This window comes from Felis catus, chromosome A1, assembly GCF_018350175.1.
Source record: "Felis catus isolate Fca126 chromosome A1, F.catus_Fca126_mat1.0, whole genome shotgun sequence".
NCBI lineage: Eukaryota > Metazoa > Chordata > Mammalia > Carnivora > Felidae > Felis > Felis catus.
The window spans coordinates 155744118-155768803 of record NC_058368.1 but is presented as its reverse complement, the minus strand read 5'-3'; the positions used below and the strand labels follow the sequence as shown (position 1 = coordinate 155768803).

The following is a 24686-nucleotide window of genomic DNA, read 5'->3' as shown; positions in this document are numbered from 1 at the left end:
TGGCCTATGGTGACCTTTTTTGACTATGTTCCTTACACCAGAAGACAGTGTATGAATGCCTCTATTTCACCCTGTTTAGCAGAGTGCAACAGTGTTCTTTAACTTACTTTTGGTGGGAGGAGAAGTTATAGCTGAAATTTGAGAAGGGCATGAAAAGTTGTAAGAGGCACAAGGAAGAGGGGTAGGAACTTCCTTCAAATGTGATTTTAATAACTAGTCAAGTGTGTCCAACTGTAGAAAATCACCAAGTGACAATCTGTCTACCTGACAGTGATCACAATGAATTACAAGACTTTTGAATAGCTATACAGATTAGAATAAAGCAGGATCAAATAAAATATCTTTTGTTGGTAAAACTTTGACTTCCCAGCTAAGATACTTCAAAACAAAACAAAACAAACAAAAAAAAAACCCTTATCGTGTACTTTGATGTAGAACGCTTAAATTTTAAAATAGGTGAAGTATTTTATAACTTTTCATAAAACTTGTGTTTATATAGAAGTTTTATTTGAATATAGATTAAAGAATATGTGGTATTTTGTTAATCAGTTTGGTATGTGTTATTGTGTAGTTTTCATATGTGTAAGACAACTATATCTTAATTAACAGTCCTATCACTAACATCACAACTTCAGTGAACTCCACAATCTACAAACCATATCATGGTTTTAGAAAATAATATCAACTGATTGAGTAAAAAGGAAGATTGAAAACTCCTAATGAAGTTTTTACGTAGATTGTGAAATTGACTATTAACAACACCAAGTCAAGTGCAGTGGTATAGCATATTTAAAAATAAGATAATGGAGTCTGTGCTAATATTACTCTATTATTAGTGTATCACTTTTTTTTTAGATCATCTTATGGTTGATTTGGCAAAAAACAAATTTTAAAGTTGAAGTAGTTCTACAGTTATGGTTTTGTAAAAAGTATATCATTTTCTTTTTCACTGAGGATGAGATTTTTTTTTAATTTTACTTTCCATGGCTCTTACATGTTTTTATCATAATCTAATACCTTTCTAAAATAGGACCTTACAGGATTTCGTAAGGCAAAATTGGGACATCCACAGTACAGAATTGAATAGGAAATATAAGGTATCAATGGCTTCACAAATTTATGTTACACATGCTTGTCAGTGGAAATTGGTTATTCTTCTCTATTTTCTTGTGGTTAGATTATTCTATCAGTTATAACTTAATATAAATACCAAAAGTTTTCTTAATTATAACCATAGAAATGTTTTCTTTGCTAGAATTGTCATACAGGAAAACATTTCTAAAACTTTAAAGAAGGTGTAAAAGCTCAGTAAGCTGTACTTTAAACTTTGGGACTTGTTTCCTGGAACTGGTCCCTAATAAAGAGAAATTCTTATGGTAGTTAAAAGTGAAAACATTTCAGGATTAAATAATTGCTTCCACACATTATAGTAAGACATTAGTTTATTTTGTTGTATGAAAGATGAGAGGTGGAAAAAAATACAAGTTGCACAGGTAGACATTATATGTTTCTGCTATTAGAGACATGTAAATCTGTAGAATGTGTTAGATTAAATTTATGCCTTAATTGCTTATTCTTTCTTGAATTCAAGCAAATAAAAAATGTTCATTAAATTAATGTGCAATGTAAGGGAAACAAAATCTAACAAAATGTGGTCTGATATTTAAACTTCACTTGCAAAGAGGCTATTTTCTCAAAATGGGTATTTAAAATTTAATGTGGTTTGAAAGCGTACTTTTTATTTGATTATTTATTTCAATTATTTGGGGGGTTCTGCAAGACCTGAAATACTTTTTAAAAAATGGAACCTTTATAATCTTTATGTTACAGTTTTGTCTTTTTGTTCTTACCAGTAATCTCTGCTTATTTACATATACAATACAGGCAAACCATTTTAAACAACTTTTTGTTGGAAAAATTAAAACTATAGTCTTTTATAAAGAAATATTTTCATGAATATGCAACTATATTAAATCACTTTCTGTGAGATTTTACAGATTTTTTTGTGAATTGAGATGGTTTCTAAGATTAAATTCTGCTGCCTTCTTTGCTTTCAAAATAGGAAGGATATGGAGTAATAGTGCTGAATCCCAATGAAAACTATATTGAAGTAGAAAAGCCAAAGATACATGTACCGTCATCTTCTGATAGTTCAGATGAACCAGCAGAAAAACGGGAAAGAAAAGATAAAGTCTCTAAAGAAACAAAGAAGCGACGTGATTTCTATGAAAAGTATCGTAACCCCCAAAGAGAAAAAGAAATGATGCAGCTCTATATCAGAGTAAGTAATAAGATTGTAACTTTCCTTCATTATTTCTTTTCCTTTATTTGTATTTTATTCAGATGAGTTTATTTGATTAAAAGAAACTAAATTCTTTAATTTTTAACCACTCATTTCCCATGGTTGTTAACTCGGATGAAATGTTTTCTTTTTTAGTCAGTGTTACAAAACACGTCATTCTTATTTCAGTGTGATATTTTATTGAAGTCTCAAAAGCAATTAATAATGCACTGTTCAAAACATCAGTCTTCATCTTGGGTGGTAATGGTTTTAATGCATTGTTTTCCTATGAGCAACCATCCATCCACGGTGTTTCAGCTTAACTTCTGAAGGCAGATGGAAGGAGGTAGAGTAATTAATATCTTAATAAATATTTAAACTAGAATAGTTTAGGGATAGTGTAATGAGGGAACTCTCTCCTTTGCTCTTTTCTTACCCGGTGAACCTTTGCACTTTGTGATGCTAGCAGCATGGGATCGTTATAGTAGTGCTACCCAAGGAGTTCTAATTCGTAGGGGGAAAAACAATTTTATTTGCACTTTGACACATTCTGCTTGATATACATACTGTGAATTGTATATTTGAGACAGATTTATGCAATTTTCAAAGCCTGCATTATGGGTCCTAGAAATATAATTTAATAGTAAAGCATGTCAGAAATGCTACTGTGTGAGTAAAGTAGTAAATTGATATGTTCTTTAAAAGTGAGCAATTCAGAACATTTAAACATAGACAAATTAACACTTTATAAATTATATTGTAAGATGGGAGTGAAGTTTCAAATTATTCAGTTTGAGCTATTTTTACATTTCCTTTAAAAGCTCACTAATAAAATATTTCATACCATCTTTAGCCGGAATAGATGACTTTCTAAGTTATTTTCTTCATTCTAGTTCGTGTCATAATCACTATACTTTTGGGAATTAAACTGTGCACATTCAAGACTATAGGTCAGTTTGTTGAGTAAGTTAGTGCAGTTAAGCAGTACCAAAGCAGCATATAAATTCTTAAGACCCAAAAAATGTATTCAGATCAAGAAACCCTAAAGTCCATCATACAGTGACTCAAGTAAAAGTTAGTCACATTGCAGTATTTGCATTTCTGAAAAGCATCTCACTATTTAATATATTATTAAACAGTGATTAGATTGGAATCAAGTGCTTGCTTGTTCTGATAGAGTTATGTTACCACTTTTCTTTCCTATGGCTGCATAATGGTCGTGATGTCACCTTCTTCTCTATCCGTTGTACTCAGCTTCCTAATTATATGATCCAGTCTGTCAACCACCATTTTAGGACAGTTAAAAAAAAAAAATAATTCTGATATCCAGATTTCAAAAATGAATTGTAAAAGTTTTTGAAATCTACAAACCATTAAAAGTATTCATTTGCTTATGTAAAATGCAAAAAACAGTGATTTTGTGTATTAAGTTGTTTTTATTTTTTCTTAAACAGTTTCCTTTATTTGGCTATATGTATAGATTAAGCATCTATTTCTGACACATGTATTGTGGGTTTTATATCCTCTGTTTTCTCTATCTCTTGTCAGCATTGCTTGGATACTTTTCTTTTGTTCTCTTGTGTGTGTGCATTTTTTGTTTGTTTTCAAATATATTTCATTTAAAACAGCCTCTATTTAGGAGCCCCAGTGGCCTAATGGATAAGGCATTGGCCTCCTAAAACAGCCTCTATTTTATATATATGTGTGTATATTAAAGGGAGAATTTTTTTTTAATTTTGCTTCATTTCTTAGATGTTATTTGAATTTATTTATTTTTTATTTAAATCCAACTTTGTTAACATACAGTGTAGTCTTGGCTTTAGGAGTAGAACCCAGTGATTCATCTGTTAACATATGAGACCTAGTTCTCATCCCAAAAAGTGCCCTCCTTAATGCCCATCACCCATTTAGCCCATCCCCTCACCCAGCTCCCCTTCAGCAACCCTCACTCTGTTCTCTGTATTTAGGAGTCTCTTATGATGGTTTGCCTCCCTCTCTATTTTTATCTTATTTTTCCTTCCCTTCCCCTATGTTCATCTGTTGAGTTTCTCGAATTCCACATTTTGCTTCATTTTAAAGATCTCTCTTTCCCTTTGTTTTTTTTTTTTCTTTAATTCTTTTAGCTCTTTTACACTGCTGCCATTTTGTGCTTCTTATCATGTCTTTTTCCTTCTTTCTTGTGCCATTTCACTCATCAGTCTCAGCTTCCATTGAAAGCACTTAAAGCAAAAACAGACTCATTTAGATAACACAACTATATACCTGATAGTCTTAGTTATGAGTGTCATTTTTCCTTAATAAATACCCTTTCTCTTAAAATCTTTTGGAATTGTGCAAAAAAGTAGAAGTGAGGTGGTACTCTTCAAACATACTTCTAGATGGTAAGGTGTGATCTTGTGTTGAGGAAGACAAGAATTGTTCGTGTTGTATATGGTGGGTGAATTCTTAGGTAATTTTGATCCACTTAAGAAGTGATTTCTTCTTGTACACTCCTTCCCACTACATGTCTCCAAAAAGTGTAATTTTCAGGCACAGAGCATGGTATGTGATGGGGAAAATTAGCATTAATTTATATACTTCTTGGAGCACCTGGATGGCTCAGTTGGTTAAGTGTCTGCCTTCAGCTCAAGTCATGATCTCGTGGTTCGTGAGTTCGACCCCACATTAGGCTCTCTGCTGTCAGCACAGAGCCCACTTCAGATCCTCTGTCCTCCTTTCTCTCTGTCACTGCCCCACTCGCTCTGTCTCTGAAAAATAAACTTTAAAAAAAAGATTTAACTTAAATACTTCTTAACCATTTACATTTTGAAATTGATTATTCATTGGAATAATCCCATAAGAGGATCAAATATTTTTATCTTTATTTTATAGTTAAGGAAACCGTTGCACAGATGGCTCATTTTTGTCTAGGATCACATAACTAGTAAGTGGTAGAACTAAGTGTTGAAACCAGGACTTCTAATTATTGTAGATTCTTGCTCCCTTTCCTCTTTATCACATTGTTCTAACCAGTTGGAAACAAAATATATACATGAAATATGAATTTTAAACCAATTTAATAAAAGCATGATATGATATACTAAATGACATCTGATGATTAATAGATTTTTGATCAGTTACTTAATAGATGCTATTAAATATTTATAAGCAACATATATAAAACATTTATATTATGTAAGTAACAAATATATATAAATATATGTATGTGTATACATATATATTCTCTTTTAATAGGGTCACTAATATTGATCTAATTTTACATGAGAAGACTGTGAGTCAAAACTTAGTAATTTTTCCAAAATCTCATGACTTTGATTGTAAACTTCATGAGGGCAGGGACTTAGTTGTCTTTTGCTCACTGTTATATCCCCAGAGCTCAGAACAAAGTCTTCATAATAAATATTTGTAGAACAGAGCCTTCACAATAAATTTCTATTTGGTAAATAAGGTGGTGAAGCCAGGATTAAAATACCAATGTTTTTACTGGTCCAGCATCAATATATATCCAGCATCAATAAAGTATGCTACTTGATCTTCTGTAAGGAAACATTCAAACAAACCAAAATAAACAAAATTACATTGTTGGTCACCTACCTCAGTCTATTAGCTGAGAATACATTACAAAAATTGATGATAAAAAGTCAGTTCCTCAATATTTATATGATACCTTGATCTGTATATTTTCATCTGAATATATAAAAGTGGGATATCCTGTTTTCTTTTTTAACTATATCATTTTATTTTATTTTTTTTTTACCTGAAGTTGATTTTTTTTACTTTATTTTTTTATTTTATATATGAAATTTATTGTCAGATTGGTTTCCATACAACACCCAGTGCTCATCCCAAAAGGTGCCCTCTTCAATACCCATCACCCACCCTCTCCTCCCTCCCACCCCCCATCAACCCTCAGGGATACAGGAGTACTGATGCATAGGGGCACTTGTACCCCAATGTTTATAGCAGCACTCTCAACAATAGCCAAATTATGGAAAGAGCCTAAATGTCCATCAACTGATGAATTAACTATATCATTAAGATAGTAAAATTATGGATGAAAATGGAAATACTTCATGCCAACCTACTGCGATTTCTGTTTTACACACTTGCTCATGAGAGTAGAGCCAAGTTGTTGTACTTGGTCTATGCTGCACACACTTTGTGCTTTATGGGAACTGTAACGTTGCTTCCTATTCTTTCCTCTCATCCAAATTCTGTCCATGTTGTAGTACCCAGCTGAAATCTCACCTTTTCATATCACCGTAGTCAATAGTTTCCTTACTGTGACTCATGGATGTTACTGTGAATGGTTAACTTATGTGGAATTTATCATGTGCTGTCTTGAGATATCTCTGTGTTTTTGTTTCATAATATTATCAACATTTATTTTTTTATGCCTTTCCTCTAGATCTCCCCATAATCCTAGAGATCTTTGAGCATGTTTTATAGGTCAATCCTTAAGAATAAACAGGTGTGGGCTAATTTTTACAGTAGTATAGAGCATACTATGAAGGAGTCAGGAACTGATAATAAACCCACTCACTGGAATCCGTACCCCTGTAAGGAGAGCAGAGCAAAAAGACTAGGCCTTAGTCTAGGGACACCTAAATAAGGTGACTTGCAGCATAAATAGGGTTATTCTGGTATCAGACTGGATCATAAGAGGACAAGTACTCAGACTAAGGAAGATCAGTTAAAAGCACTGTACAGTATGTAGGTGGAATATAGGCAAAACTGACTGGATGCTGACCTATGTAATACTGAGTTAGAATTGCTTGAAAATCTCTTCCCTAAGAGATGTAGCTGTGGGCTGTGGTGATAGGAAGTAAAGAAGAGAGATTAGACCCTGAAGGTTAAAAAAAAAAAAAAAATGCTGGGAGTGGAAGAGGGAAAGAAATGACATGGCCAGAGAAGGAAAACTCCACGTGTGAAAGAGACATTTACAGAATAAGACTCTTGGCATAGCCTGGCATTACACATTGAAGATACTCAAATATTTATGGCTTGATTGCTTGTTGACATCGATCAAAAATCTCATCCCTTAACATGAGAGATATTTGGTGTCTAGTTTTCTGACGGTTTTTTTCGGCATGTGCGTGAATTTTTGCAATTGTTCAGAAACAGTCAACTCATAAACTAACTGAAGCTTTCTTTTAAAAAATATGTTTTTGACACTCTGACTTGGGTTATGTTCAAAATATTGGTGAAGGCTGATAAATATCCCGTCTTCTCCTCTGTACCTGTTCTCTTCTGTGCTAATGCCACTGGAGCCATTTCTATCTTGTGTTTTAGCAACCAGATTTTATTTATATTACAGCCAATGATTGTATAATCTCTGGAACCATTTTACATTCCTAGTATATTTAAGTATTTGAATTTCTTTTTTCTGGAATCTAGTAAATAGCCAAAAACCTCACTTCAAGTTTTTGTAAATATCTAGTATTAACAGGCAGAAATAAAGTAGAATCCAGGCCTAAAACTTTAAGTTTAGCAAAGTATAATTTTATTTTATATACTAAATGAGTATAAATAGATATGACTAACTATTGGATTATGTAGCACATTTCTGATGCATTAGAAGCAGAGCTTGAGAGATCAAAGTACTTACTGTTTCATGTGGCAACTTTCCTTAAGTATGAAATAATGTACTTTCTGGCATATATTATGGCTTATTAAGGGGATTGATTTGGTCTAGGCAATAAACATCATGTCAGACATGCCTGGCAGGAAAACCTGCTTAATATGTTTTGTAATAAGACGGAATTTTTTGTTCTCGAAAACATCTGCCAACTGAATTCAAGAGTGAAGACAGAAAATGTCATCAATTTAGTGGTAATCCTATAAATTTAGTTTCTTTCTGAGCAACACATCGCAAGATACACAAATTTCCCAGTGTTAATCACCACTGGTTATAGTACTTTGTAAAACGATGAAACAAAAACATTTTATTTTTATATAATGTGTTAATTAATTCATAATGAATTTTAATATTTCAACTGATAAAATTTTAACAAGCATCTTGCCAACAGATCATTTTTTAAAGCATCTGTTTTTTAATGTGTTGGGTTGAGAACTGAGTCAAATGGCTAAATATGTACATATATTCTTTTTAAAAACATATTTCTACCCCCATAATTATAGATACACTATTTTTTCTCCTTAGACCACCAGGGGCTGCTGCTGTTCATACTGTATATTGCTTTCCTCTGAAACTGAGTACCCCCCACACTGCATCTTTTCTCTCTTCCTTTTTCCCCCCCTTAGGCCCAAATCTTTTAATATATAACTGGAAAGGAAAAATAATAGGCTTAGCTAACAATTTAATAACCAATATAAGAGTTTATATTTTAAACATTTTCTACAGTCCAAGACATTTACATTTTTCCAAATGAACTTAAAACCAGTAGTCATTGAAGGCACACAGTGATACTAATTATTTTATTTCCTCTTCAGAGTGTCTGAAATAACTTTCAGAATCATCCCCTTTGCAGAGATATAGTCTGGAGATGAGATTACATGTATAGAATCTGAATGACCTGATTTTGAATCCCAGTTTTCCATGTAATATAGTGTGATTTCAAGTAAGTTAATTTCCCTTTGCCTCAGTTTTTTGGTCTAAAAAGTGGAATCATAATAATACATGTAAAGTGAACATAGTTTCTGACACATAGTCTTGGGCCTTCAGGGTCAGTTAATAACATCCTGTCTTCTCTCAAGTTCAAAATCAACTCAGAAAGTATCCAATTCTCAGGGTTTCTAGCTTTTGAACCGTTCAGTACCTTGTACCAGAAATAATACCTCTGTGTTACCTTCCTGAGTTTGGAACCCAGTGAGCAAAATGACAAAAAATCAGACAAAAGGAGATCAAAACACCAGCTTTTTGGGACACTTGAGTGATTAGTGGGTTAAGCATCTGACTCTTGATTTCAGCTCAGGTCATGATCTCACAGTTTGTGAGTTTGAACCCTTCATCAGGCTCTGCACTGACAGTGTGGAGCCTGCTTAGGATTCTCTCTCTCCCTCTCTCTCTCTCTCTCTCTCTGCCCTTCTCTCATGTGTACTCTAGCTCAAAATAAAAAATAAACTTAAAACAGAAACAAATACCAGCTTTACTAATTGATAATAGTTCAAATGGAAGCTGTGGCTTAGATCTGTGACTAAATTTAGATTACCTAATATATTTCCCCCTGAAAAGAATTTTTACCCATTTTCCAAGCACCCCCACTTTGCCTTTCACATAATAGAAAATAAGCTGAAATGCATCCTTTTTGCAAGTAGATTTGAAAGATGCCCAGAAAGGCTGAGTTGAACATTCTGTTTTTTCTCCCAAATGTACTATATCAAGTAAGTCACTTCCCCTATGAGAGAGAGAGTGAAGGGTAGTGAAAGAAATTGAGAATGCCACTCTAGGTGAATGTCTCCACCTGAAGCCAGGAGAGAAGTGGATCCCACCTGACAAAGTTAGCCCCTAATTAAAAGATCGCTTTTGGGGCGCCTGGGTGGCTCAGTCGGTTGAGCGACCAACTTGGTTTCCGCTCAGGTCATGATCTCATGATTCATAAATTCAGGCCCCACATCGGGCTCGCTGCTGTCAGCCTGTCAGCTCGGAGCCCACTTTAGATCCTCTGTGTCCCTCTCTCTGCCCCTCCCCCACTTGTGCTCTTCCCCAAATAAATAAATACATTTTTAAAAGATCATTACTAGTTACACTTGCATTTTCTAACAACCCAGTAAAGCAGTATTAAAATATTATCATTAAATGTTCACTACAGATTACCTTAGTTTCTTTAAGATTTTTGTTTAGGGGCACCTGCGTGGCTCAGTCAGTCGAGCATCAGACTCTTGATTTCAGCCAGGTCATGATCTTCTGCTTTGTCCAGACTTGCTTTGGGTTCAGTGCTGATAGTGCAAAACCTGGTTGAGATTCTCACCCTCTCTCTGCCCCTCCCCCACACGTGCTGGTGTGCTCAGTGCATGCACACTCTCTGTGTCTCTCTCAAAAATAAATCAGTAAACTTAAATACATTAAATTCTTTTAAAAAAAAGATTTTCATTTAAAAGGTAAACTGATCAAACTGGATTATAGGAAAAGTAGCCACAAAATTGTTTCATTTTAAAGCACTTAAAGGGCCTTAATTCTGTTTTAATCATCAGAAATCAATCTTTATGTTTTCATGTTTCATGTTACCAAAGCCTAGTAAACGGTAGATTTTTAATAAATATTTGATGAATGAATATTTGAATAAATGCTTGCTTACATGAACCTACAAAGCAAAAGAGACAGACCTTTCACTATATCAATGTGCTCTTTGATATTGACTAGTATGATAGTTGAAAGAACTCTGATACTCTGTATGACTGACATATACTAACACTCAGAAAGTTAGTCCATTGTTCTATAAACCCACTTAACAACCCTGCAAGCCCACCATGCCATGGAGAAGATGGAGGAGTTTGTGTATGAGGTCTGGGAGGGACACTGGAGGGTCAACCCCTATGACACACTCCCCGGCTGGCTGAAGGACAATGACTACCTGCTACATGGCCACAGACCGCCAATGCCCTCCTTCTGGGCTTGCTTCAAGAGCATTTTCCGCATCCATACAGAAACTGGCAACATCTGGACCCATCTGCTTGGTTTTGTGCTGTTTCTCTTTTTGGGAATCTTGACCGTGCTGAGACCAAATATGTACTTCATGGCCCCTCTACAGGAGAAGGTGGTTTTGGAGATGTTCTTTTCGTGTGCAGTGCTCTGCCTCAGCTTCTCCTGGCTCTTTCACACCATCTGTTGTCATTCAGAGAAAGTCTCCCGGACTTTTTTCCAAACTGGAGTATTCAGGGATTGCTCTACTGGTTATGGGGAGCTTTGTCCTCTGGCTTAAAGTCAGCAAAATAATTAGATCTTTAGATTTAGAACAGAAATTACAGTGAAGACCAGAATTGTGCATTTATCGGTTTTGTCTAGCCACTGGCCAATTTTGGTGAGGGATTCTGCTATAAATAGGATGTGGTGGAAAGAAAAAGAACTTCAGGATCAAAGAGAGGCATGTTGTAATCTTAATTCTTTGACAGGCTGTGATGTTAGACAAGTCACCTCTCTGAGCTTCAGTCTCTTCTTCTGTAAAGTAAGGATATCATACCTAATAGGCTGTTGTAAGGAATAAATAAGGTAAATTAATGCTTATGAAATCAACCAGTGGGATATCTACTATTTGGTATATCCCGTTTTCTTTATCTTCCCTCCTTACCCTCTTTCTTTCCCTTGGGAAATATGGGAAGAATTATGGCCAAATGAGGTCTTTTCCAATTGGTTTATAATCACTGCTTTTCAAACCTTTGGTCTCAGGACCCCTTTATATGCTTAAACATTATTAAGATCACTAAAGTGTTTTTGTCTACGTGGGTTATTATATCTATTCATATCTATGACAAAAAGAATTAAATTTGAAAAAGTATTTAAATATTTTAAAATAACAATGAGCCCACTCGATGATGACATAAATAACATACTTTTATGAGAAATGACTGTATTTTTTAAAACAAACAAAAACACATAGAAGTGTTGGCATTAAAAAAATCTCTAATGTCTGGCTTAGTAGACAACAGCTGAATTCCACTTCTGTTTCTGCATTCACTCTCTTGTGATATGTTCCTTGTCAACATTTATGAAGAAAGTTTGGCCTCACACAGATATGCAATTATAAAAGGAGGGAGAATTTTAATAACTTTTTCAGATAATTGTATATATTCTCCTTTGATGCTACACCAACACTCAACAAGAAGTAGTTTCTTAAAGATTACTTACTGTATGAATCTAAAACACATGTGTAAGTATTTTGTACTATTTTCATGAAAACTCATTGGTCTTTGTTGTACTTTGAATGGATCTTTTGCTTGTGAATGACTTTACAACATCATGTATTAGTCATTTGGAAAATAATGTATCATTGAACCCTATAGATCTTCCAGATATTGACGTATTTTATTAAGTAGTATCAAAAATTCCTTTCTAATACTATTAGAAAGGAATGCCATGTGCCAGTGGCATCTGCAAAGATTTTAAGAATTGAAAAACTATTAAGCTTATCAGGGAGGATATAAGTTTCCCCAAATTTTAATTTTTAGCAAGAAAGTTCAATTTTTATCATTAGCAACAAGCACCATTTGTTGTTTTTTCTTCAACTATCAGGCTTATTTTATTTTCAAGAAAATGGTTTCCAAATACCCAACCTGCATAATCATTGTTTGTTCATCAGTCTTACAAGTAAAAATCATCTTCTATTAAAAAGACAGCTACCTTAGCTCACAACTCATCCATTGCACAACTACTTTTCCTCTAGACTAACATAATTTGTTTTGCAGGTGCTTTATGTGTACCTTCTAGTTCACTCAGAATATTAAACAAACATATACTCTGGGGTTGAGATTTAATAAAAGTAATTTTACTGCTCCACCAACAATTTTTAAGTGAACTTGCTTCCACCCCCCACCCCCCACCCCCCCCCACCCCCCCCCGTTCAGTGTGTGGCAGTGAAGAATGCAATGACTGCTAGTATAGTTTGGTACCACTGCTGTGATCAGTGCTAAGTCACAGGCAGTTTTTCTCCATTGTTTTCTTCACTGTTAATGCAGATGCCAACACAGTGAAAAAGACACATAATGTTTTAGTATTATTATTTTTAATGTTTATTCATTTATTTTGAGAGAGAGAGTGTGAGCCAGGGAGGGCAATGGAAGGGAGAGGGAGAGAGAGAATCGCAAGCAGGCTCCACGCTGTCAGCGCACAGCCCAGTGCAGGTTCGATCTCACGAACAGTGAGATCATGACCAGAGCCAAAATCAAGAATCCGTTAATAAAGCCCCCCAGGTGCCCCTGTCTTAGTATCATGTGGATCCCCTTAAACTCTCAGAAACCTCTAGAGGTTTGCAAAGCACATTTCTAGAAGCACTGGCCTACTTCTCTTTTTTGGAGTTGAATATACAGGCAACCAAACAAAGCAGTTTATAAGATTAAAATAAGAACCATTTTTTAGTTGATACGTTAGGCAACATGAAAGTAGAACAATATGAGCAGCTATGTAATCTGAAATAGAGAAACTAGAACAGAGTACATCATTTCTTTCTTTTTTCTTTTCTCTTCTTTTCTTTTCTTTCTTTCTTTCTTTTTCTTTTTTAAAGACATTTGGGCCTATCCAGTTTTAACTCTTCTTATCTGGTCTCAGGGAGCACTATGTGTAGACTACTTCACCTGTTCTCCATCTTCCTCACCATCTTCATAGAAACTGAGATGTCAGTCCACATTGACCAGGCCATTGGAATTGGAGGACTTAGAATGTTTGTTTTCTTTTTCTACTGCTCAGGAACAGTAGAATAGAAGGCCCTGGAGAACCGCATGCCCATTTTGGAGCTTAGCAACCTACTTTTCATTTCCCATTTCTTTCCTCTAAAATGGGTGGCCTCTTGCTTCCCAGGAGGGCTCAGATATTTAGCCTGCTTTCCAGTTGAGGTCTAATGTACTACCAAATTCTACTAGTTCTGCACTGGTTCTGTCTCCCTGTTTTATGTTTGCCTTCCTTTGCAGTATACTGACTTTATAATGGTTAAGAGCTGGGTGCTGGTGTCTGTCACATGTGTACAGGGTTTTACACATAATATTCACTCAATAAATACTAGTTATAATTATTGTAATATTCTTAGTTTATGATCCAAGTTCCACGTGTCCACAACTCTCCATTTCTGAAGCTATATTCTTCCTAGTTCTCCAAATTCAATTCTTCTTTCTTGCCTAAAGTTACATTTGACAGCAACTGTCTAAAATACAATTGGATTGGGGCGCCTGGGTGGCTCAGTTGGTTGAGTGTCCGACTTTGGCTCAGGTCATGATCTCACAGTTCATGGGTTTGAGCCCCACTTCAGGCTCTGACCCTGCTTTGGATTCTGTACTCCCTCTCTCTCTGCCCCTCCCCTACTCACTCTCTCTCTCTCTTTCTCTCTCTCAAAAATAAACAAATAAATAAAGGATTCTGTGTCTCTCTCTCTCTCAATCTCATAAAGCATGGATTGACCATGCTTCTATCAGGCTTTGAATGTGAATGGTGATTCTTGCATTTTCACAACTTGCACCTCTTTTGGGGAAAGAGGGACAATTTAATACCCTCTGTGTCCTACTACCCCTCCCTTTCTGGCTGGGGCTTTGTGCATACATTTGTCTAGTTAGGAATAGTTGTTTGTTTCTTTGTGTAAACTTCACACCTGTCTCAGGTATTACCTTGACTTTACAGATATGTAAAATGAGACTCAGATGTAAATAGACTTACTCATGGTTGTATACCTAATAAGAGTAACTAAACCAAATTTTGAGGTGAGGTCTATTGGACTGCAAAGCCTATGTTTTTCCTACCACTACATTGCCAGTAGTGAGCATTTTTTACAAGTGGCTTTCTAAGATTTCTCTGCATATACATAAAATATATACACATGAGTGACTGAATAAGTGGATCTCTCTTGAATTGCAAGGCAATTGCTGTGGTGCAAGACAAATAATATTCCCCACAATGCAATAGTTTATTCAAAGACTGCTGTTAGAGAGTTGCAGTGAGTGGATAGATTGAGTGTAGAATCTGGGACCCACCTTCTCTCCTCTGCAATAAGACACTGTCACGCTTTATTTTTGCCTGCACCCCAAACTGTCCATCTGGAATGTATGGGTTGTTTGACTGCAAAGGAGTTTGGTGTTATTGCAGGTGGGGATGAGAGAAAGCCTAAATCACCTTATATAATTGACTCAAAAGTGCTTTGTTTACTGTAGTTGACTTTTTTTTTTTTTAACCCTCTCCTGATTTCAGCTTGTCTGTAGGTTAAGTTTGCTTGATCTCAGCCGTCAGCATGTTGCTCCACTGTTGAGCCAGTCCAGTATTCACATCTGCACAGTATGGCTTTATCAGTGGATGTGAGCACCGCTGTGTGCATCTCTCATGTGTAGCATAGCGGGGCCATATAACAGGTTTACTGAGTGACTTGAATATTTACATTATAGACTCCTCTCATTTCAATTTGAATTATATATGTGCATTTGTAAACATTATGAAATTGTGTATTTAGATTTACTTGCTCAGAGCATGAAATTGCTGCCTAACATACTCTATGTATCAGTATCATCTCATACTCATATTAATTTTATTCATGGGGCTCCCAAGTACTTCAGTTGGTTAAGCATCCAACTCTTGATTTCGGCTCAGGTCATGATTTCATGGTTTGTGAGTTCAAGTCCCGCATTGGGCTCCATGCTGACAGCATGGGGCCTTCTTGGGTTTCTGTCTCCCTGTCTCTCTGCTCCCTACCCACCATTAGCTCTCTCTCTCAAAAGAAAAAAAAAATTATTCTTAGCATTATTTTCATTATTTAATTTAGAAGAAAACATTGATTTTTTTTCCTTGAAAATTAACAGATGATAAGCTGCAATTAGTGGCTTATTTAGAGATCCCATAAAAACAAAGATAAAGTTTGAATATGAATCTCAGTAGTTGTCATCTGCCAAGACTTTCCCTAATTTCTGTGGGTCCTAAAAATGATTCTTATACCTGAATCTGTTTTCCTAAAAACTTTAATATAGCTTCCAAATGCCCAATTTGGTGTTTGAAATTTCCCCCTGAAATTTCAGAAAATTTTCTCTTCCCCAGGAGATGATAAAGAGATCACAGGCCTTTATCTTTCAGGATGCTATTATATTTGGTAATTCTAAAATAGTTTGACATTTTTTAATAGTCACTATTTTTTATTTAGAAGTCTTTTAGACATTCTGGGCCAAAGTTTCATGTTTCTACTGAAGCAATAATAATACTCCATTTCCAGAGCTGTAAAATGGATTAACAATTTTTTTAATTGAACTGTCAGATAAAAATTAGAATTAGGATTTTATATTGTTAAATTAAATAAATCTATCAAAGGTAAAATCTCTTTTAGTCATTGAGAAGAGGAACTCGTTTTTGCGTTGTTGCTGTTCTAAATTTTTGGCAGTAAGGCATATTTTTTCCATATAAAAAGGAATGTGTCCAATTCATTCAGCCCACACTTGTTTACTATTTTATATAAAGAGTACATTTAGGAAGAACATTACTTCTAGGAGAAGGATTCCACCAGAATATGTTGCCAAAAGATAGTATCTGAAACCTGGTAGGCATTTTTCAGAGACATACCAAGTTTGACTGGTTTACTTCTAGATGTAGATGAGGAAACTGAGATTAAGAGAAATTTGCTCAGATTTGCAACATTATTAGTGACAAAGGTATTATTGGGATCTAGATTTTTCTGTTTACCATTCTGGTTATTGAAATTTTTATATTAGAACTGAGTTTCTTCCTCTCCATTTGTATTTGCAAGTAGCTTCTCTGGCCTTTGTCTCAGTATCTGATGGGATTGGGAGAGAAGAAAATGGTGTGTGTGTGTGTGTGTGTGTGTGTGTGTGTGTGTGTGTGTGTGCGCGCGCGCGCGCGTGCCCGCGCATGTGTTATTAGACAGGGGTAGGGGATAGGTGGTCATTAAGTAATTTAGATTGCAACCTAAAAGTTAGTTGAAAACAGTATTCCTAACATAATCAATTTTAAGATCTAAAAGGAAGAATATAAATTTGAAAATCTTAGTGCATTATATGTGAATTATGATGTTAACTATACTTCATTTGCTCTTAATGTTCTTTGTTTCAATTTCACACAGGAGAGTGAAAAACTTCCCTCAGAATTCTTGTGCAGACTGCATATATAATAATGCCATCAAGTAAAAGCTATTATTTGTGCGTATATAGCTCAGTCAATTGAAGATTGCTCAGATTATCATCTTTTTTCATTGATTTTAAAACCTTTTATCACATCTTAACATCTCTGAATTTGGGATGCATCTTAAAAATTAATGGCATATCATGGATTATTTGGTGACTTTTTTTCTCTTAATGGTACATAAAACAGTACTACCTTTCAAAATTGATGGTATTGTAGGTGGATGAAATATTGTATGAGACAGGTGCTTCGTTGCACAATTGTAAGGGAACATAATTCTTATCCGGCACCCCTTGGGGTCATGCAGTACATAGACTGTGGCCTTACAGGGTAGCCCTAGTAGAGATGATGTGGAGGTTTGTGACTCTTCTCACATTTTACCCCATATTTGATCCCATAAATTGAACAAAGACCACCTGCATACTGTTTGGCAACTAGTGACCCCTCAATAAATGTTTATTTATTTACTTACACAATATTGTAATCAGTTGTATCCTTTTATTTGCCAAAGCCGGTGGAGAGCAGGTTTGATTCCCTCCCCCCCATTACTAGATACAGTGTTACCAAGAAGAGGTAGACACCTAGATGGTAAACTTCGATGGTAAATCTGGGACGTAATGACTAAATGATTATGTTAAATAAAGAATTTAGCCCCTCATCGTCTAGTTAGTCCTAATCATTTTTACTTTTAAAATTTATTTTGGTACTTTCAAGATGCCTAAAATAACTACTAGAATGATAAAAGTACAGTATCAGTTATAGGTTGTACTGTTTTACAATACCTTCATTGATTTTATACCATCTCCCAAGTGCTAGATATTAAAAATTAAAAAATGGGGGAAGAATAAAACATAATTTCTACTCAAGGCACATGAAATTAGCCAGCATTACAAGTCAAGATACCAGATGTATCTTGAAACTGAAGGAAATGTGTCCTGTTGAGTAGCACAGCTTTGATTGGACCTCTTCACATTTCAATTCATTTGAGCACTATTTAAAAGTGTTGTGTCTGCCATAGCCCTTTGTGAGATATGTAGATGGAAAAGCCAGAATCCTTGTTCTCCAGGAACTCACATACAGTCTTGGGAGAGGCCGAAATATTCTTAAGTAACTCTGATATGAGGCAGATTGTAGTAAGTATTTTGAAGTAGTTATATGTTGCATTCTAGGCATACAAAAGAAAAATGTATCTTTCACAACTATTAATATAGCATTAGTAATAAAAGTCAGACACTTAAAAGAGATTTAATTGTAGACTACATTGAATTTAAAATTTAAGAATTACTCTATACATTTTCTTTATTAAATACAACTTATTGCAGTGAGAACCTCTATTTTTATGCAGATTGTTTATATAAATTCTTTTACATTATGTTATATAACGTGATTTTTTTTTGTTGAGTATTATAAACCACTTAAAAAATTTGCCACTTTAAAAAAATTAATTTGGTGGATATTTTGACACATTCTGGAAATTGTAATATTTCAATTTTCACTAATGTAGTGATGTTTATTCTTGATATTTAAAATGATTTTGCCCTTTTAGCTCAAATGAAGCTAATTAAACATATAAGCAGCATTTCAAAACTTTTAGAACCATATAATGTCCCTTAAATAATTCTGTCCTTTTGTTTTTACCTCCTCCATCAAATGATTTCTGGTATATTCACTTTATATCTGTGATGTATTCATTCACTCTTCAGGAGGAATAATGTAAGTTAATAATGCACCCTATCTTTTAATAAAGTTTTATAGATCATAAAACACTTTATTCTTTAGGAAATATAATATGAAGTTGATAATTAGTAGTTTTCATTAAAAACCATTATTTCTATTAAGGGGTACATTTTCTTAATTGCTAATGATATTGATGTTTGTTAGTTCCTTCTTATGTGGGTTTAAATAGTTATTTTTGGCAAAAGATCTAACCAAGCAACTTTCTTCAAAAAGGATTAAAATGATGAACAAATTAATCTTTATGGGATTCTTTGAAGGTCCTGTTCTACTGTAAATTACTATTAACTGTTGGAGTATCTTTTATAAGATAGTTTAAGTAGGAGAGTTTCTGAGGAGGTTGCATTCTGATTTTAAAGTAATTCTGCTCATGCCCATCCACATGCCTTTTTCACACTCCCCCTTTCTAGTGACCCCAGGTTTAGTTTTTACTAAAAAAGGTTTAATATAAATTAATCCCTTTGTGGAAATATTGTAAGCTTCATTTGGATAAAGATTCTGGGTTAATCATCTTTTTGTATCTTGTAGCACCTAACAAGTTGCCTTGAACATACATAATATTGAAAGGTTGTTGGATGACTTATTGGACTAAATGACTCTACTTTGAGATTTGACTTTACTTAGATAGTGGCCATAGGAAAACTGCTCTCTTTTTCTCTCTCCCAATTTCTTGCCCCTCTTTTCTTCACTTGTTCCATTCTAGCACCACTGACCTCCCTGCTATTCTTGGATTATGCCAGACATACCCCTGCCTCTCACTTTCTGCATTGGCTGTTCACTCTGTCTGTAGTGTTTGCCCCCAAATATATGCAATGCTAACTTGTTGAAATCCTTTAAGTATTTTCTCCAATATCATCTCAATAGAGATATATACCTTCACTATCCTAGTTATAATTACAACCCACCCATTTCCCATTTTATTTACCCAGCTCTACTTTTCCTTTTTTTATAACACTCATTACCTTCTGATCTATCATATAATTTACCTATCCATTAAATATTGTTTTATTGTCTGTCTCTCCTGTTAGATTGTAAGCTCCGGGAGGGCTGGTATTTTTATTTTGTCATTGGAATGCCCCAGGTTTTTAGTACAATGCCTGACACAGAGTAGGTTCTGAGTCAATATTTGGAGATCAATCTATAGGCTGAAAGGTATTGTTTCATTTGGATTGTCATTACTGGTAGGGACTGTCTTATCAATAGTTGATTGTACATGCTACCATTTTGAGAGTTAGTGTGCTACACATTGTTCTAAGCTCTTTGTATGTATATCACATTTTATCTTTCATTAGCCCACTCTTCACTGTATTGGGAATTATTTGCTTATGTTTTTGTGCCTTGTACATAATTAGGTATTTACTGTATCTTATTCATATTTGTATACACAGTGTCTGGTACATAGTGGGCACCCAAATATTTATTAAATGAAGATGTGAGTGATAAATGTTTTGACAAGTATAGCAAACTGACATTATAGGGAAACTCATAAAATGGAACCTAGTGACTCTAGTGACTAAATTAGAGAAAATATTTCTTTTAAAACTATAAAAACAAACCCTGAAAAGATTAAAAATTTTCGAAGGATAAATTTTAAAATATTTTAAAATGTATTTGAATAATAAGGAATGTGTCCCATTTATTTTAAGTGGTATTAAATTTTATTAATAGTTCGAATAACAATAGTCACCATTGAGCTAAAAGTATGCCACAAAACAGTTGCCTGTTAACCTGAGATATTTGAAAAAATTTGAAAGGTTAATCATAAAAAATGCTATATTTAGAGGTCTAAACATGGTTTCTTTCTTGTTTAAGTAGGCTTCTGGCTTATTGCCCTGTATAATTCAGGGCACACTCATGTAGCCAGAGTAGTCCTATAAAAATGACAATGAAATGACCCCATCAAGTCCAGTCAGTAAGGATAGCTGTATTCCCACTCTATATTCTAAGGAATTTTTGTCCTTGCAGGGCTTCCTTTGCTTTCTCACTCAGATTCACCCTGTCCTACATAATGAGGATGATCTGACTGCCTTTTTTGTGTTCAGCAGCTGCCCAAGATACTGCTCTCTCCAGAGCCGTAGCTATGTGCAAAGGGACCACCTCCCTGGTCAGAAGTGGGAGGTAGGAAGTGGATATTCTAGACTCATCTCTCCAGCCCTTACTTCTGGGGAGAAAATGAGGCAGTTACATTAAATATCCTAAGTTGATATATTAACATAATTCTCAAAATTAAGCCAGAAAGATTACCTAGTTAGCTTATAATTGTCATGTTCAGACATTTGGAATGAAATACTTCTTTCATAATATACAGTTGAACACTTAAAAGTGGAACATTATGGAGAAGTATCTCATTATTGGACACTGTACAAGTTTCTATTCAGATTCTAAAGCATTCTTCACAAAGTCTTTTTTTATTTTTTTGTTTCAGATTTTTATTTAAATTCTAGTTAGTCACATATAGTATAATATTAGTTTCAGGAGTAGAATTTAGTGATTCATCACTTACACATAACACCCTGTGCTCTTCACAAGTGCCCTCCTTAATACCCATCACCCATTTAGCCCATCCCCCCACCCACCGCCAATCCAGCAGCCCTCAGTTTGTTCTCTACAGTTAGGAGTCTCTTGTGGTCTGCCCCTTGTTTGTTCCTTCTCCTATGTTCATCTGTTTTGATTCTTAAATCAGAGTGATACCATATGGTATTTGTCTTTCTCTGACTCAATTATTTCATTCAGCATAATACTCTCTTAGCTCCATCCATGTTGTCACAAATAGCAAGATTTCATTCTTTTTTACGGGTGAGTAATCGTCCATTTTATTTACATAAATATTTACATTTATGTATTTATCTCACATCTTCTTTATCCATTCATCAGTCAGTGGATATTTGGGCTCTTTCCATAGTTTGGTTATTGTTGATAATGCTGCTATAAACATCGGGTTGCATGTGTCCCTTCAAGTCAGTATTTTTGCATCTTTTGGGTAAATAACCAGTAGTGCACTTGGTGGATCATAGGGTAGTTCTGGTATTAACCTTTGGTAGGAACCTGCAAGTATTTTCCACAGTGGCTGCACCAATTTGCATCCCCACCAGCAGTGTAAGAGGGTTCCCCTTTCTCCGCATCTCACAACATCTGTTGTTTCCTGTGTTGTTAATTTTAGCCATCTTGACAGGTGTGAGATGGTATCTCATCATAGTTTTGATTTGCACATCCCTGATGATGAGTGATGTTCAGCATCTTTTCATGTGTCTGTTGGCCATCTGGATGTCTTCTTTGGAAAAATATCTATTTATATCTTCTGCCCACTTTTTTTTTTTATAATTTTTTTAAGTTTATTTATTTTGAGAAAGAGAGAGAGAACAAGCAGGGGGAGGGCAGAGAGAAGGGGAGAGAGGATCTGAAGCAAGCTCTGTGCTGACAGCAGAGAGCCTGATGCGGGGCCTGAACTCATGAACCATGAGAACATGACCTGAGCCGAAATCAAGAATTGGACATTTAACCAACTAAGTCACCCAGGCACCCCTCTTCTGCCCATTTCTTAACTGGATTATTTGTTTTTTTGGATGTTGAGTTTGCTAAATTCTTTATTGATTTTGGATATAAGCCCTTTATCTGATAAGTCATTTGTAGGCATCTTCTCCCATTCTGAAGTTGCCTTTTAGTTTTGTTGATTGTTCCTTTGCTATGCGGAAGGTTTTTATCTTGATGAGGTCCCATTAGTTCATTTTTGCTTTTGTTTCCATTGCCTCAGGAGATGTACCTAGTAAGAAGTTGCTATGGCCGATGTCATAGAGGTTGCTGCCTGTGTTCTTCTCTAGGATTTTGATAGTTTCCTGTCTCACATTTAGATCTTTCATCCATTTTGAATTTATTTTTGTGTATAGTGTAAGTGGTCCAGTTTCATTATTTTTCATGTTGGCATCCTGCATGTTGCTGTCCAGATCTCCCAACACCATTTGTTGAAGAGAATGTCTTTTTTCCATTGGATATTCTTTCTTGCTTTGTCGAAGATATGTTGACCATATACTTGTGAGTCCATTTCTGGGTTTTCTATTCTGTTCCATCAATCTGTGTGTCTATTTTTATGCCAGTGTTATACTGTCTTGATGACTACAGTTTGTAATATAGCTTGAAGTTTGGAATTGTGATGTCTCCCACTTTGCTTTTCTTTTTCAAGATTGCTTTGGCTAAGCAGGATCTTTTTGTGGTTCCATATAAATTTGGGGATTGTTTGTTCTAATGCTGAAAAAATGCTGGTGGTATTTTGCATGGGATTGCTTTAAATGTGTACATTACTTTTGGTAATAGAGACGTTTTAACAATAATTGTTCTTCCAATCTGTAAACATGGAATGTTTTTGCATTTCTTTGTGTCTTCTTTAAGTTTTTTCATAAGTGTTCTGTAGTTTTCAGAGTACACATCTTTTACCTCTATGATTAGGTTTGTTCCTAGCAATCTTATGGTTTTGGCTTTGGTTTAAGTGGGATCGATTCCTTGATTTCCTTTTCTGCTACTTCATTATCGGTGTATAGAAATGCAACAGATTTCTGCATATTGATTTTGTATCCTTAGACTTTGCTGAATTGGTGTATCAGTTCTAGCAATTTTTTGGTGTAGTCTTTCGGGTTTTCTACATAGAATATCATGTTGTTTGCAAATAGTGAATCTGTGACTTCTTCCTTGCCCATTTGGGTGCCTTTTACTTCACAAAGTCTTACTCTATATCTAATAATACTTAATCTTGACTTGCCATGTTTTGTAAAACTTTTCCTCACCCTCCCTTCTTCCTCTGTGCCGGTGCAAAAACAAACATGTGTACGCTAACACATATACACACACGAAAGTAATCATAGCCTTTCTCTTACCACCTTGTATATTGCATTTAGTGGAATTGTTAGTACTTTTCAAAATTAAGAAAATCATTTAGATTATATATTTACTGCCCAAAGTGACATCTAATTATTTTTAAAAAGGCCTACATTTAGTTCACGTCTGCATTCTTGGGGCTTAAATAAAATTCTCTTTAGCAAGGTTGTTTGTGTTTGAATTATTATTTGTTTTACACCGGAGTTTCTGGTTTCTTCAGTGCCTAAGAGTAAATTCAAATGATGGCACATTAGCCGGATTGTCCAGATGAAGCTGCCTAAACTTCAGGGAAGCTTATTGACACTACTGTGATATGAAATACTGTTACTTTTTCAGTCATCAGGCTGAACCATTGCCATTGAAAACTGGGATTACTTATATACTTATTCATAGGAAATGTGCAGATAGTAGCTCTAACACTTGAAGCATTTGAATGGATTTCCATTTATAAATATGCTCCAACATAAATACCAGTGAATGTATTTCGTTATATGATAAATTTTTAAATTTGGAGAAGTGATAAATTATAACATTTAGTTTTAAGATGAAGAATATGAGCAAAGACCTGATTAGTTAGCCCTTCTTTATTCAAATAGTCTAGTCCACATTAGTTCCAAGTGTTCTGTTACCTCTAAATAGAATATACACGATCAAAAGTGCGTTGCTCTTTAAAAATAAGAAACATTTTATAACTGTATCATAAATTTAGTGATTTGAGTATTATCTTTAGTTTTCTTGCGTTGTGTACAGTGGATTAAATAGACTTCATTGTGGCTAGATTTGATTGGAAATATGGGTACAGAGTCAAAGGAGGCTGAAATCAAGTATGTGACTAGTATAGCATCAGCACTAAACAATGGCCTCTGAGTAGATTGGTGTAACTTCTATTTCATTGCCAAAACCAATCTACCTCAAACTCAACCAACTATCCTTGATAAATTTATGGTTCAGTTGGTAGCTTACTAAACAAGTGATTTTTCAGAGAATTTTTTTAAAAAAATACTTCAACCAATAGGTTTTTAAACAGTTCATCAA

At 34.8% G+C, this 24686-nt stretch overlaps 1 protein-coding gene across 12 annotated transcripts in view; it reads left to right on the top strand.

The window, feature by feature from the left end:
- FAM172A (family with sequence similarity 172 member A) overlaps positions 1–24686 on the top strand; it is a 427753-nt gene that overhangs the window by 174039 nt on the left and 229028 nt on the right. For all 12 annotated transcript variants that reach the window (XM_023258464.2, XM_023258436.2, XM_023258451.2 and 9 more), the window contains one exon: positions 2063–2281. In XM_023258464.2, coding sequence (XP_023114232.1) covers positions 2063–2281 — 219 coding nt within the window. The remainder of the gene's footprint in view (positions 1–2062; positions 2282–24686) is intronic.